The sequence below is a fragment of the Euphorbia lathyris genome, chromosome 3 (assembly GCF_963576675.1).
Source record: "Euphorbia lathyris chromosome 3, ddEupLath1.1, whole genome shotgun sequence".
Classification (NCBI taxonomy): Eukaryota; Viridiplantae; Streptophyta; class Magnoliopsida; order Malpighiales; family Euphorbiaceae; genus Euphorbia; species Euphorbia lathyris.
Genome location: NC_088912.1, coordinates 8,260,057 through 8,275,591, shown reverse-complemented (window position 1 = coordinate 8,275,591; position 15,535 = coordinate 8,260,057). Strand labels below are relative to the sequence as shown.

Here is a 15,535-nt window from a genome sequence, read left to right as displayed (position 1 = left end):
CTGCGCAAACAGGAAAAACCATACGCCGCTTTGAAATCAGATGAGCAGGAAACAAAATCAAGAGACGAATTACCTGAACCACTTTCTCAGTAGGTTTGGCGGATTTAATCGCGTCCGCCATTATCTTGGTACTCCCAATAGTATTAGGCCGCCTCTTCTTCAGCGGCGGATCGATAGCCATCTCCATAGGGCGTTTGCCCGTATCAGGTTGAGGGTTAGCCGCCTGATTCTTCTTGCGGGCTTCCTCTTCTTGAAACATCCTGCGCGTCTCTGCAAGAGCACGATTTGCCTTAGACACACCCCTGCCAAAGAAGATATCAGAATAATTAAAGCTCCTGAATTATACAAAGTACCTTGATCAAACTGAGTAATTTTTTAATAAATGAATTGATCCTCCACTCGGCGGATCAGAGGAATGTCACTCATCATGAAGGCTAAGGCATCCGCATACGTCCATGCATCCGCCTTAATCTGCTTCATGAGATCCGCCACCTCTTCATCACTGTGTGTTAAGATTCGCATGTCACCCGCCATATGTAGCGGACGAGAGTTCCAGACAGAAGGAAAACCTAACGGTTCATCCTCCTTTATCTTCACGTAGAAGAAACTCTCATCCCAGCTATGAACGTTGGACATTTTGTCGTAAAAGGGCGAATAAACACCAAATTTGGCGAATGTAAGATAAGACTCCGACTTCCTCCTGGAGGGTTTGTGAAAGGCTCTAAAGATTCGGCCATTATACACTACGCCTAAATTTGACGCAAGATAACAATCTAACGCCATGTCAAGCCAGCCGTTGGGGTGTAGCTGGCTGACGGCGATGTCAAAATACGAGAGGATATCCGCCAACATCTGGGGAAGAGGAAGGCAAAACCCTCTCTCAATATGACTACAAAATACAGTAAAAAAGCCCTTTGGCGGATTGGAGGGGCGTTGATGAGAAGCTGGGAGTTGGGTTTCATAATTTTTGATCCACGAAAAGCGATCCGATAGACTCGCCAAATCCGCGGCACTCATACGAGACGAAGTAGACTCCGCTCGAGGATTCTTTTTTCTAACAGGAACAGAAGAAGAGGCCATTAAACCCAGAAACCGGTTACGGGCACCGGCCGGAGTAAAACCGGAAAAGAAAGAAGGGTTTCCAGTGGAACGAGTCTGGTAAGGGTTACGCGCCGAGTTATTGAACTCAGTTGGACCAGAATTAATCTCGCCAACAGAAGATTGGGAATTTTCCGACGAGGATGTGGTCCAACTAAAATCTACTTCAATCTTAGGAGAATACGTCGAATTAAAGAGTTCGGAAGTTGACCCAGAGGATGAAGATGAACTTCTAAACATTCAGAGTAAAATAAAAAGCACTTACATGGAAATGCAGAAGCCTGGGTAGGATCTTTGAAGTTTCTGAGGAAAGGCTTCGAAAACGGGAGAGGATGGAAAATGAGAAAGAAAGAGAAACTCCGAAAGATGAAGATGGTTTTTGAAACGTTTCTAGGGCAGTGTGCTATTACACATGTCGGCCATCAAAGGACGTTGGACAGAGTGCACATTAAATGCGGAAGCATAAGACGGCGCGCAGAAGTCCAAAAGCCCTAAAGGACTTTAAGGGCATTTTGGGGGGGCTTCTGATAACATTAGGATATTATCATGAGGACCAAAAGAGATAATTACCTTAAGATATGCCACGTAGCAAAGGAAGCCGTCTGGCGGATCACCCTAGATCAGCTCTAAGAGATCCGCTTAGGCGAATCTCTCCATTCACCTAGATAACGGCTGGCCGCCGTCTCGGCCATAAATGATTATTAAATGAATCATTAATAGTCTCTAACCGCCAAATTAAGAGTAACTTGTAACCGCCATTAAATAAGCATTAATGGAGGCTTTCTAGTTACCTAGGGGTTACGAATTCCTCAACTATATATAGCCTACCTTTCTAGGCTATCAAGGTACACTTACTTTACATTCTCTAAGCTTTGTCAATACGATTTACTCTTCATATATTCTACTGACTTTGGCATCGGAGTGTCCCCGGCCGATCCCAGCGGCGCCTCACAGGGACGGGATCCGATCGAGAAGTTTTCTCCAGTGTTATCAATGATTAAGAGGCAATTAAATTTAGATGCTTTGATTTAATTGTACTAATATGTTTGTTAAATATTGAGTGCAAAAATATATAAAGTAAAGACAGGACAAAAGTCAGCACAAGCAAAGCTGAGTAGAACGGAACTCAGTATGACAAAATGAAAGCTGAGTGGAGTAGGACTCAGAAGCAAAACGAGGCTGACTAAAATCGAAGACTTCTTTAGGAGCGGTTAAACAGAACGGAGCTGACCTAGAAGGAACTCAGCATGAACGTTGAACATTCGAAGAGAACAAACGAAGCTGAGTGACAGTCAGGACAACATGAAGGATCCGTTCACTAAAGGACAAAGTCTGCCAATCCTCTGCACCAATAATTGGAACCACGAATACACCTAAAAGACTAATTCCAAGAGTCATGGGACGTTGGATTATTGGTAAAAGACAACTGGCACAAACAGACAAGCCAGACGCAAGAAGACAAATCTGACGCCTGAAGAAAACAGAGAAAGGGAATGGCGGTGCAGTGTGAAGCTACAGAAATTGTTCCCCAAAGAGCCTTTTTGGTGTTAACGGTTAAGACATTTCAAAACGATCAAATCTACAGATTTCCTTCTATAAAAGGACAATCGAAAAACTTGGATAATCACTGAAGTATCAAATGAAAAATACAAGAGAGAAAGTTTCAAAAGCACTCAAATACAAAAAGGATCTTACACCAACTTTTCTATTCTATGTGTAAATGCTAGATTGATTTGTAATCATCTAAAGTGTTCTTTAGTTCAAAAAGAACAAGTCTGTGATCAATAGGAATATTGAGAGTGTAAAGCTGAGTGCTTGGTTGTAAGCATTTCAGTGGTAGAGAAATCTAGGTGCTGGGTTGTAGCACTTAGTAGGAGTTGAGTAGACGAATAGAGAAAGGTACTCTTGCATATTCAACTGCCTTGTAATTGGTTTGTGCTCTACCATTAAAGAGCTCAGTATTGGATTCAAAAAGCCCGGAGGACTCTGGGGACTGGACGTAGGCAGAGAGGCCGAACCAGGATAAGTGATACTGAGTAATCTCTGAACTCTCTTTTATAATTGCATGTGTTGTTTGCTATATTTACTCAGCATATAAATTGCCTAAGCTGACCTTGAGTAAATAAGTGGTGCTGAGTTAAGAAGCTTACCTCCAAGAGTGTCAATTCTCAACTCACAAGAAAACAACTTTAGTCAACATCTGACTAAAGCTGTCTTCAAACATATCTCACCAAGCTGACCAAAAAGCTGAGTTAATAAACTCTCAAAATAACTTCCAGTCAGCTTAATTAAAACGCGAAAAAGTTATATTAGTTCCTAACCCCCCTTGGAACTAATTACCAGGGACCAACAAGCTCCACCATAAATTCATTTTCTTTCGGCTCATGGTTACTCATGCCGCTGGTGAATGCCCTTTTGGGTTTTGCTGGTGGATCCTTATGAGATATGGGAGCAGATTTATTATTTCTTCGATGGTTCCGCTCGGTGGAGCCGGACATTTTAGTTGCCTTTTTTCAACGATGCGAAGATTCAGATTCGACAGGAGACCATGACTCCTGCATTTATGCTCTATCGGTGTGAGAGAAACAAAGTGTTCTTCGCGTTTCTTCCTTCAGATGGAAGGTTTGGTCTATTATCTGCTTCTCTAGTGTAGGCGATGCGGAAAGTTTTCTCCGGAGGAGTCCTTCCAACTACTCTCGATATATGAGGATGGGAGTGATAAAGATTGGTTGCTCCGATCTTTGTGACATGGCGCGTTGTGGGGTCTTCCTTGCACGCTATCCCTAAAATATTCATGGGATATATTCTTTCTTATTGCACGACTGCATTCAGTGTTTTTCCAAGTAGAGCAAGTCGTGGAGCTTTGAGATTTTGCCAATCTAATGGCCTCTTCAACTGCGACCAGCTTGTCCTTCAGTTCAGCCACTGTTGATGCTTGCTCATTGGTGACATACTGGACACTACTCATGGTATAAAAGAGTTGTTTGGTAAGTCGATCCATGAATTCCCTTTTAAAAGGCTCTAGGGCTTTACCAATGCGTCAGTTGATATATGGTGTCATCTGAATAAAAGGTATTGGATCATTATTGGCGTCACGGAAGAGACCATGTTGTTGTGAGAAAGCAAAGATGTAATTATTTTATTGTTGAGTTATGGTCATTTTGTAGTTTGATTCATAATCAATTTTCTATTGTGACATAGTTAGCATTTCAGTAAGTTATAGATAAGAACCTCAAGCGATTTAAACTAGAGATCTCGAATTCGATTTATAATATACATAAAAAAAATTATTTGAAAAAAAATCCATCTAAAAGGTGTTTAAGTAGTGTCGAATATGGTAATCAGATACATACCATGTTTGTCAAATAGTTGTTAGCTGATTAAATTAGATGTTAATGGATTACATTTTTTGTTAGCTGATTTGACTAGATGATTGTGTAAACTTGTTTGGGGAAACTTAGCTGATTGCTAATAGCTGTTTGTATAAAATGATAAATAAAGACTTGGTAAAGCCTTTATTTGAGGTTTAAGGGTAGTAATTAAGGGTAAAAATGTCATTAAAAAAAGATGGAGCAATAAATTAATTGAAAGAGCTTTTAAAACCAATTTTTTCAAAATTAGTTTTTTTGGACCCAATAAGCTATTCCAAACATTTTTTTGTCCGCTAAAATCACTGTTAAAAGTTTGACTAGTCAAATTTAAAGTGTGTCAAATCTCTAATTTTGACCCAAAAAGTTTTTTACTGAATATGGTCGCAATGTAAAAAAAAAAAAAGGAATGATTTTATATTTTATTGAATGAAAATAAAATTAACGGGTGTTTATTGAACATAACCGTGGTTACAATTTACCCTGCAAGTTTATCCCATAACTATAAGAAAGAAGATGGTAGAAAGGGTAGCACGGGGCCTGCATACACTACGCGGTCGCCATAGCAAGGCCCACAAACCTAAAATCGGCCGTGCGTGGACTTGCCGGTGGCAAAGTTTCGTTGGCGAGCAGAGGTCTACGTTACTTTCAACTTTCAAGCTTCCATTTCTATGTAATTGTCATCTCTCAGCTCTTTCCAGAATCCCAAAATCTTTGTTTTCAGTAAATAACATCTCTCTCATTCATTGACGCGAAGCTAATACTATACACATAGCGAGAGAGACGCGGAATTTAGACAGAGATGGCGATCCTATACGCCGTCGTGGCTCGCGGGACGGTGGTACTGGCAGAATTCAGTGCAGTTACGGGGAACACCGGAGCCGTTTCTAGGCGGATCCTCGAGAAGATACCTTCGGAGGCCGATTCTCGGCTCTGTTTTTCTCAAGATCGTTACATTTTTCACATACTTAGATCTGATGGTCTCACTTTTCTCTGTATGGCGAACGACACCTTTGGCAGTGCGTAATCTAATATTCTCCTTGCTTTTTTTGATTTAATTTATTTGTCTCATCATTTTCGCCTTAATTTACTTTGATTGACTTAATTGATGGCGTTATTTTTATAGTTAGAGCAGTGAAGCTTAGTAAGTTAATCTGCTCATCGTTTAAAGAGTCTTGTATTGATTTTGTCTAGTTAAGGATTAGGATTTGATGTCTGATACATAATTACTTGATGCTATTAACTTTAATTGAAAAGATGATTTAGAGTATTGCCTTTGGATTTTGAATTCCTGAGATTTTAGAGTTAATTGCATTTCCATTGTGCTTTATTACCATAGTAAGGCTGGAGTTTCTCCTGACAAGTGTCAGCTAAGGTCTCCCCTGATGATATGGAGTTGTGAAAAACCTGCTAGGATTTTGAAACTGAAGTTCTGTCCTTGTGAAATGGTACTGTACCAGGTTTTTGTTGAGGATGGGTCGACTGTAATTGCTATTTTATAATTGAGCTCTATGAAATCTAAAACCTAGCTTCTTAATGCTCGACTAGTTTCAGCATAGCAATAGAGTTTTTCTACTGTCTGACTGCTATGATGTTGTATATAGCTCTTTATTTCACCAAAAATTGCAGTCAGTTTCTCTCTTATTATAGCCTAGTTTTTCTATATGTTTTTGTTTAACTGTTTAGGGTATATTGTGAGTGCATATGATAGAGGCCCACTCTAGTTTATTACATGTTTTTGCTTATTAATGGTCTGACTGTCAATTTTGTTATGCTCTGGTCAATGGTGGGTGAGGCGTTACAGTAGTAGCTGATGAATGTATTGTGTACGCAAGTTGATATTGATAGATAACTCGTAACATGTATATAAATGAAAAACTATGGGCATCTTGTTCAGATGATGCTGTTATGTGATTGTCTGATCATGTGTTCCTTTGTTCCTTGCTCTAGGGAGAATTCCATTTTCATATTTGGAAGACATTCACATGAGATTCATGAAAAACTATGGTAGAGTGGCCCACTATGCGCCTGCTTATGCAATGAATGATGAGTTTTCAAGGGTCTTGCATCAGCAAATGGAATTTTTCTCCAGTAACCCCAGTGCTGATACTCTCAATCGTGTAAGGGGTGAAGTTGGTGAGGTAAGTATCTTACTTTTTCCTGCTCACAGTTCCTTATTTTTGCATCTCAAATTGTTATTGGCTGATGCATGAGTTTCTCAGATTTCCCTTGCTCATGACATGTTGCCATGAAAGAGAAAAGCAAATTTAGGAATCTTGTACCAAATATTAGATTGTCATTTTTTCTCTTATCCAGTGTGTTGACTGATCAAACAAGCAGAGCTAAAGTATCTTGTTTAATCTGGATTTTATGCTTGTTGTTCATCAGAGTAGCTGAGACTTAGTGGGACATATTTTGCTGTTTGCTGTTACATTGTTGCATTCGTTTATTATACGATTTCCACTTACAAGAGACAAACAATATGGGTCCGAGTGATTTGAGAGATAAGTAAATAAGATATTGTACTGCAAGTTTCACATTCATCACATTTGTCCATATATCTTTAATTTATAGCACAGAAGCACCCAAATCATTCTATTTTTCTTAGCTCATTAGAATGAGTTGCAGGTACGGCCACATCAGATGTCTAGGGAAAAATCATAGTATTCAACAAATAGGTCATGGGAAGTTTATGAAGCAATAGTACTACCAAGTTGTCTATTTGATGTTTACTTAACTTCCAAACTTTAATTTAATATTATCAAACATTTGAGGTTTGCATGATATTATTATTTAGGCAAATTGAAGAATATTATAAATGCCATATAATCTAAAATATTACTCCTGTTAATTTCTCTATTTTCCCTTTAAGATTTTCCAATATCAATATCAAACCTCTGCTTGGTGTATGAAAATATAGAAAGATGTTTAAGTATGCATTAGACGCTACATAGATGTGCTGAAAGCATCTAGGTTTCATCCTTCTCAATGTATCATATTACTACATACAATTATTTTAATAGAAACCTTAAGTTGCTTCTGTATTGTAAATATTTTCCTTGTTTGCTCAAGCATGGAAAGTATTAATTTCTGATTGGAGGACTAAGGTGACTAGGACCTCTTAGGTTCAAATACTTCTCATTCTATCTCTCTTGGCAATGAGTTATTTTTATTCTTCACTTTCTCCATTATATTTATTTATTCATTTTTCTAAGGAGTTAGGAGTTCACAACTTATAGTATGGGAAAGAAAAATAAAACCAATACTATGGTCTTGTCATTCTACTTACGAGCAATAATTTTTTTTTTTTTTTTTTTATAGATTCGCACAATAATGGTAGAAAACATTGACAAAATACTAGAGAGAGGCGATCGGATTGAGCTTCTTGTTGACAAAACTGCAACGATGCAAGACAGTTCATTTCACTTCAGGAAGCAGTCTAAGCGCCTTCGAAGAGCCCTTTGGATGAAAAATGCCAAGTTGTTGTAAGTGGGAATGCTTCACCAATTCAATTTTTTATATTTCTACTATTGATGATTAGACCTGTCCTTTTATATTTCTTGGTTTTTAATTGAAATATGTTGGGAGACTGTTTAAAACACTAGACTTTGTTGCTTGATTACAGTACAGAATCCTGGTCCCATGTTTCTAGTTTAGGTTAAAATGAAGATTTGAAGCAAAAAGTAGACAAAAGTATTTTAGGAGCAAATGGAAAAAATAAAAACAAGAAAAAGTATAAGCCACACAGTTAAGCCCACAAAGGTTAACAGTAGAATTGTGGAATAGGAGAAGGATAAGAGTATCCTCATGGGAGAAGTTTGTCCATTCCTCACACCAAAAAAGGCCTCACAGTCACCAGAGGACTGTTGACTCTTATTCCTCTGTGGATACCAAACAGATACAACAGCTAGGAGAACTCCATAGTAGATGTATAAGCAAAAGAACTTGGACAAAGATATTATTACAAGTCTATGCACCTTTCTATAGTTTATGTTGATCCACATCCATTTTGGTATTTGCGGGAGAAAAATTGCAGAGATTTGAATCGTTGCTTGGTTAATGATTGCTATAAATTTCTGTAAACGTCTGTATTTTCGAGCTCAAAAAGATAAATCCTGAGATATTTATGTTTTCCTTAACTAAAAACATCTCCAATCATGCAAATATGTGCGTTCTGTGTAGCAGCTACTGCTTGTCCACTGCCTAAGATGTAGACAGTTGACAACTTATTTGGTCCTTTAGACTCATCACTGTTTCACTAATTTTTTAATTTTTATTTTTGAAATTGTAGGAGGTAATCCTCCTTTATTTGTCTAGCAGATAGTTGGTTGTAATTTATAAAACGCAAATTCAGCAAACATCGATTATAGCATCACAGTAAAAATAGCTGTAAAATTGTTGGCTTTGCAACTTAATTAGTAATGGCATTTAAATGGGCACAATTTTTATGTCTACATGCAGGGCTCTATTGACATGTGTTATTGTTCTGTTGCTGTACATAATAATTGCCGCTTGTTGTGGAGGCATCACTCTACCTTCATGCAGATCCTGATTGGCGGTTTTACTTCTGTTAAATCGAAGGTATTCAATAACATATTGTGAGATCCAAACATGTGCGAGTATGATAAACGGGAGCTACATTCACAAGTAAGGATTTTTAAGGTTTACATGGGATCTATATCTATCCCATGACAAGGCGTCAGAAATGTCACGAATGTTGCCTATGGTGCAAGTAATGGCCCTTAGCATCTCCCTCGTATTGTTCTAATCATTTGTTTATAATGTAAATTACTGGATTCTGAGTATTGTGTCTGCTAGGATTGAAGAAAATTTGGTTTTTTAATTATTAATAATATCATTTTCTACTCGATTATTTTTTCTATATTTCAATCTGGTGTGAACTATGACACAATTTCTTCTCCTTTTTAACATTATGTAATGTGATTTTATCATGCGAAGTGAACTCATGAATGGTAAAACAGCTTTGCTGCTCACTCTCATCCTTTTTCGTTTTCCTATTTCTGTTGTGGCGGAGGTTATCAGAGCAAGTTGAATATCCATTGAATTAACATCTAGGAGTAATTCGAGTCTGTTGCATTCAGCAGTGCAGAGTCTGTTTGTCAACTAAGTCGAGGAATCATGACGGTGACTGTCGTCAAAAAAGACTAGGAGATGAATCCTCCGGCCTTGCCTTCTGCACATGCTAATGGGATTTTCCTCTGTTATGGAATAACTGGTTCCTCCCAGAGCTGGTATTTGGCAGTTCCTCGCTGTTGGTGTTGACATTACTTTGATATGGATGAAGCATCTGATGCTAATAAAGGGGATCATGGTGATTTTAATTTTGCAATGAATTATGTAATGAGATTCAAGCAACAAATGAACAAATTTTCATTATTGAATTGGATGGCGAAACAAATGGATTAAAAGTAGCCGGCTTAAAAAAATTCCTAGGCGTAATGTTCATGTTTGGATTGTGAGATTATGTATGAAATCAGTGTCTAAAACAACAGTTTCAAATGTGAAGAATCCAGTGATTGAATCATCGGGTTTACTATAAAATGTCAACATCTGACATCTAAAATCAGTGTTTCAAACACGCGCATCAGTTGATTAAATAGTTGCTACAACTTTTTCAGTTGCAGTAAATCCAGTGATTCAATCACCTAGTTTATAAATCGTTGTTTTGAACAACCCTTTGACAATCCAAACGTGAGCATTAGGCCCAATTTTTTTTTAAACCGGACCTTAAATTTTCCTCATGAAAACATTGCTATGAGGAAAAATCCAGGTTTACAATTACAAGTGTCGAATCTTCCTCATTTTAGTGGTCTCTTCCCAAGATTTGTCCTCTGTGGATAGCTGGGAAAAGCTGATGTGTAATTTAGAAAGAAGCAGGTGAGTGGTGCTCTTGCCTAACGCACGATTAAGATACAGACCAAAGCTGACGCGAGGGTGGCACTTATACAGGTATGCTTTAATATTTTAATGGTGGTGGAGGACAAAACTTTAGTTCTATTGCGTAATTCTCAATTTCCAACTCTTTGTCCTTGTACAGCAGAAGCATAAGACACATCAAGACATAATTCTAGAGTATACTTTCCAATTATAATAAGTTCTCCCTTATGGCTAATTTGTGCCAAAACAGGTATGAAGGTATCCTTTCCTTGTTTGACTCTCAGATTCCTCTTTGTCTATTCCTTTACTTCTTTATAAAGTTCTCAACCTTTTCAATTCCTTGCATTTCCCATCTCTAATGGGTACTCTACTCCAGCTTTTTTCACCACCTCCTGCAACTAAAAGTTCTCAGATAAACCACATATGCACCCCTGTTTTCACTTCTCCAGTACCCAATTTCACTCCTCCAGGACTGCCTCACCATAGAATCCACAGCAGCAAATTGGGGAACTTTCTTGACTTGAAACCCGAAGCAAAACCCGAGGTCTTAGATTTTGATCTCCCTTGGTTTGATCCTGCTTCTAAATCCCGGTTTGATGTGATCATAGTTGGTGCTGGACCGGCTGGCCTCCGTCTCGCCGAGCAAGTATCCCGGTATGGGATTAAGGTATGTTGTGTTGATCCTTCACCACTTTCTGGGTGGGCTAATAATTATGGTGTGTGGGTTGATGAGTTTGAGAGCTTGGAACTTACTGATTGTTTGGACAAAACGTGGCCTATGACTTGTGTCTTTATAGATGATAACAAGACCAAATATTTAGATCGTGCTTATGGCCGTGTTAGTAGGAACAAATTGAAGAAAAGATTGATGGAAAATTGTGTAACCAATGGTGTTAAATTTCATAAAGCTAAGGTTTGGAAAGTGGAGAACAAAGAGTTTGAGTCTAGTATTGTTTGTGATGATGGGAGTGAGATTAAATCAAGTTTAGTAGTTGATGCTAGTGGTTTCGCTAGCAGTTTCATTGACTATGATAAACCAAGAAACCATGGATATCAGATTGCTCATGGTATTTTAGCAGAAGTTGATTCTCACCCATATGATTTAGATAAAATGATTCTCATGGATTGGAGAGATACCCATTTGGGAAATGAACCTTATTTACGAGATAACAATTCAAAATCCCCAACTTTTTTATATGCAATGCCATTTGATTCCAATTTAATATTCCTAGAAGAGACTTCTCTTGTTAGTAGGCCTGTGTTATCTTACATGGAGGTTAAGAAAAGAATGGTAGCAAGATTAAGACATTTAGGCATCAAAGTAAGAGCAGTAATTGAAGAAGAGAAATGTTTGATTCCTATGGGAGGACCTCTTCCTAGGATCCCTCAAAATGTGATGGCTATTGGTGGAAATTCCGGGATAGTCCACCCGTCAACCGGGTATATGGTGGCTCGAATGATGGCGGTAGCCCCAATTGTAGCTGAAGCAATTGCGGAATGTCTTGGGTCAACTAGAATGATAAGAGGGAGTCATCTTCATCATAGAGTGTGGAATAGCTTGTGGTCAATGGACAAGAAGGTTACTAGGAAATTTTACACTTTTGGGATGGAGACACTTTTGAAACTTGATTTGAATGGGACTAGGAATTTTTTTGATGCTTTTTTTGATTTGGAACCTTATTATTGGCAAGGATTTCTCTCTTCGAGATTGTCTCTAGCTGAGTTGACATTGTTGAGTTTATCCTTGTTTGGAAATGCCTCTAATTCATCTAGGTTTGATATTGTAACAAAGTGCCCTTTGCCTTTGGCTAGAATGGTGGGCGATTTAGCACTTGAAGCCATTTAATACAACTTCATGAATCTTGATTGTTGTTGCCATGTGACAAAATTTTGTGTATTGATGTCTCTTGTTCAAAGAAAAATTCTATATTGGTTAGGATTTCGTTAGGATTGACGTGTTACCTTATGATTGGTCTCGAATCATTGTAGAAACTCTCCTTATTAAGTAATTTAATCAATAATGTTTGTAAACTTATTGAAACGTCGTTTATAAAGATAATCCGAGTGATATGAATCATTTGAAGGCCGTAAATAAGTGTCTCAAATTTCATTCATTTATAAATAAAGTGATTACCCCATATAATTCGGATATCCAATAACCCGCAGTATAGAATTCCATTGAGTTGTTGCGGTGGAAAAATCGAATCTTGATTATTACTAGTTATATGTCTCTTCTCCTGATGTTAATCAGGAGGAGATGTGATGATTCCACGAAATAAAAATTAACGTTGAGAGAGAAGGGGGTAAGGTGCATCCGTCATTATTGATTACGGTTTTACAGATGCTTTATTTATAGACGAGAGTAAAGATTAATACTAATCATTGCTAGACAAGAGTAAAGATTAATACTAATCTTGATTAATTATAATTATAACTCTTAGTCTTTGTTTGAATTGAGGTTAATGGAATGTAAAATATTAGATTAATCTTATCTAAGAGTTTTATTTTTAAAGTAAATGGTTGTGAGAAGTAAAATTTTATTCCCGTACACTTTAAACTTTAACTTCCAAATTTGGAGTTAATGGGAGTAATAGAAATGTTGGAGCTAAATTTTTAACTCTCATTTAAACTTCCAAACAATGTTAACTTTTAACTTTCATTTTCACCACTTTCCATTACTTTCTCCATTGATCTCTCAACTCTTAAATAAAAGCTTAGTTAAAATTTGATTTTATCTCCTTAGATAGTGATGGTTTCTATTTATCTTAATAATTTAATTAGATAAACCCAAATTCATATTTATCTATCCGGTCCAATTTAATTACGGGAGGATAATTACTACATCTCACATTCACATTCACACAAAACTAAATACTTTAGTTTTATTTCGTCGCATTCATCAGTTTTATTTCGTCGCATAAATAGAGCACCATATCATCATCAGTAAGAAAACGTGTATGTGCTAACACGCAACTTCATTCTAGCTAGTGCGCTCGGCCATTATTTGTTAGTTAGGTGAATATAACTAAATTAGGATGCACTCCGACTCGAGGGAAAAAACGCGTTCGTGCGGTCAACATACCATCGAGAGCTCATGTTGTACATTTGTTAGAGATATGTAATTGATTAAACATGTACTGAATAGAATACTATACATCTGTTAAGGATATATAGCATATTAATTAACATGTTTAAAATAATACTATACACCTGTTAAGAATATAAAAACTTCTTGAAATTGAATCGAAAAGTTGTATGCATTATCTTCAATTATATATTACATCCACTGTAATTACTTAGATCTCTACAGTTTTTCTATTATCACAATTATACACATGTGCATAGTTACTAGGTTAGTGAAAATTAGAAACTTGAAAATGTGAATAAATGTTAATATTTCCCTTTTTACTTTATTCCTTTGATCACAATTTAATCCGCTTATCTAGTCGATCCTGTCCGAGCTGAATTATCACCTAGCCCATGAGAGTATCCTTCTAATGTAGCCACATTAAAATATACTTTCAAAATAAGTTAAGATCATGAGGATAAAATTTTGAAAAATCATAGTTTACGAGCGAGTCTCATACTAGGAAAAATTGAAATTCGTCTTTTGTATCTCAAGGTCGCTAAGTACAATGGTATGAATATATATGTTATGGTGTTGATTTCTTATTCTTGGAGGAAGGGGCATGTCTCAACACCATACAAAAGCATATGTTTAGATCTACCTCAACATCTAACCTAAGTTTCCTTGCTTTTAAGAACTACCTTCGGTAAATTAGAAAAAAAAAATCAAGTTATATTTTAACTTTTCCTTGCAAATTACATATAATATTTTATATACAAATTTACTTGTGTATTAATATGATCTTGTACTTTAATGAAATTACTTTCATAGTTTTTACAAGACTTCTTCTATTATTAAGACTTCTTCTATTATTGAACAAACTCTCTTTGTTGAAAAAACAATGCCATCCTTATCTTTGTCATCATGAGGCAAAATAAAGGTGAACACTCGTGCGAGTTAGTTACTTCTCTATTCAACATGCATAAAAAAATATAACGGTAAATACTAATAGATAATATTCACACTCGTGTATTGAAGTTAATTCAACAACTTTATTGAATATCACGTTCTCAAAAGTACATGAATAGAAGTATGTTTAGATCTGACACAAATTGGGATCTAAGATGTTTTACATAAACATTTCTTGTGACAAGTTATATAATGGGATTTGCTACCATATTATGAGTGGATACATACTTCATATAAATTTTTTCGCGTGCGATTAGGTATCTATTATAATAATACTTTAATCTTTCTATGCCTTGACTTGCTATGACACTTCTTCAATTCTTAGCAAAATCTTATAGTAGTTTGATTATCATTGTTAATCACAACATGAATATGTGAGAGACTAATATTTAAATGGTTCACAAAAATTTAACCATATCTCCTCTTATGCTGCAAATAAGTATCGTTGATACTCACTCCTGTGATAGATAAGGAATTAGCAAGTTTTTCTTATTATTGTATGAGTATGGCTTTTAGCCTAACTAGAATAGAGAGTTAGATGGTGATTTTCTCACATTCAAGTCTCATATCCAATTCTCATAAGTGTATTCTCTTAGTTTTGCAGGTCCATTTAGATAACACGAAGAGTAATTCGCAGTTGCCTTGAGATACCTTAGTATTCTCTTTACAACAAACCAATGTGTTAGCCCATGATTGGATATATATCTACTCATTATCCTAATGACGTGACAGATATCGGATCTTGTATACGATGTCGTGTACATCAAACTTTACATTACTATAGAGAACATTTTTATATGTTCAATATTTTGTTGTATTTAGGGATACATTTCGATGCTAAAGATCAAACTCTTAGCTATTGGGCTATTATATGAGCTTATCGATTTTGCATATTGAATCGTTTAAAGATGTTGGTGAACTTGAATGATATCTTGAAATCTCAATTTCAAGAAATATAATTTATTTCAAAGCTCGAAGCTTTGATTATAGATTAATGTAATTTTCAGCTATGAGTATGTCATCAACATATAATGACATGATGACAATTTTGTTCCTAGAGCGTTTTATATAGAGGAGATGGTATTCTTCAATTAGATTGAAGTTGTTTAATAGCATTCTTATTATGAAATTGAAC

At 36.5% G+C, this 15,535-nt stretch overlaps 2 protein-coding genes across 3 annotated transcripts; both read left to right on the top strand.

Moving 5' to 3' along the window:
• The first annotated feature begins 5,020 nt into the window (after positions 1–5,020).
• On the top strand, positions 5,021–9,356 carry LOC136222357 (vesicle-associated membrane protein 714). Its single transcript, XM_066010031.1, has 4 exons — positions 5,021–5,485; positions 6,417–6,607; positions 7,788–7,951; positions 8,928–9,356. Exons 1-4 carry the CDS (start codon positions 5,269–5,271, stop codon positions 9,016–9,018), a joined length of 663 nt encoding a protein of 220 aa, XP_065866103.1. The 5' UTR covers positions 5,021–5,268; the 3' UTR covers positions 9,019–9,356.
• A 141-nt stretch (positions 9,357–9,497) lies between these two features.
• On the top strand, positions 9,498–12,446 carry LOC136222356 (capsanthin/capsorubin synthase, chromoplastic-like). 2 transcript variants are annotated; one of them, XM_066010030.1, is made up of 2 exons: positions 9,498–10,436; positions 10,528–12,446. In XM_066010030.1, exon 2 carries the CDS (start codon positions 10,723–10,725, stop codon positions 12,208–12,210), a length of 1,488 nt encoding a protein of 495 aa, XP_065866102.1. In that variant the 5' UTR covers positions 9,498–10,436; positions 10,528–10,722; the 3' UTR covers positions 12,211–12,446. The 2 variants fall into 2 exon arrangements, with proteins under 2 accessions (XP_065866102.1, XP_065866101.1); XM_066010029.1 differs by having other exon boundaries at positions 10,525–12,446.
• The last annotated feature ends 3,089 nt before the right edge of the window (positions 12,447–15,535 follow it).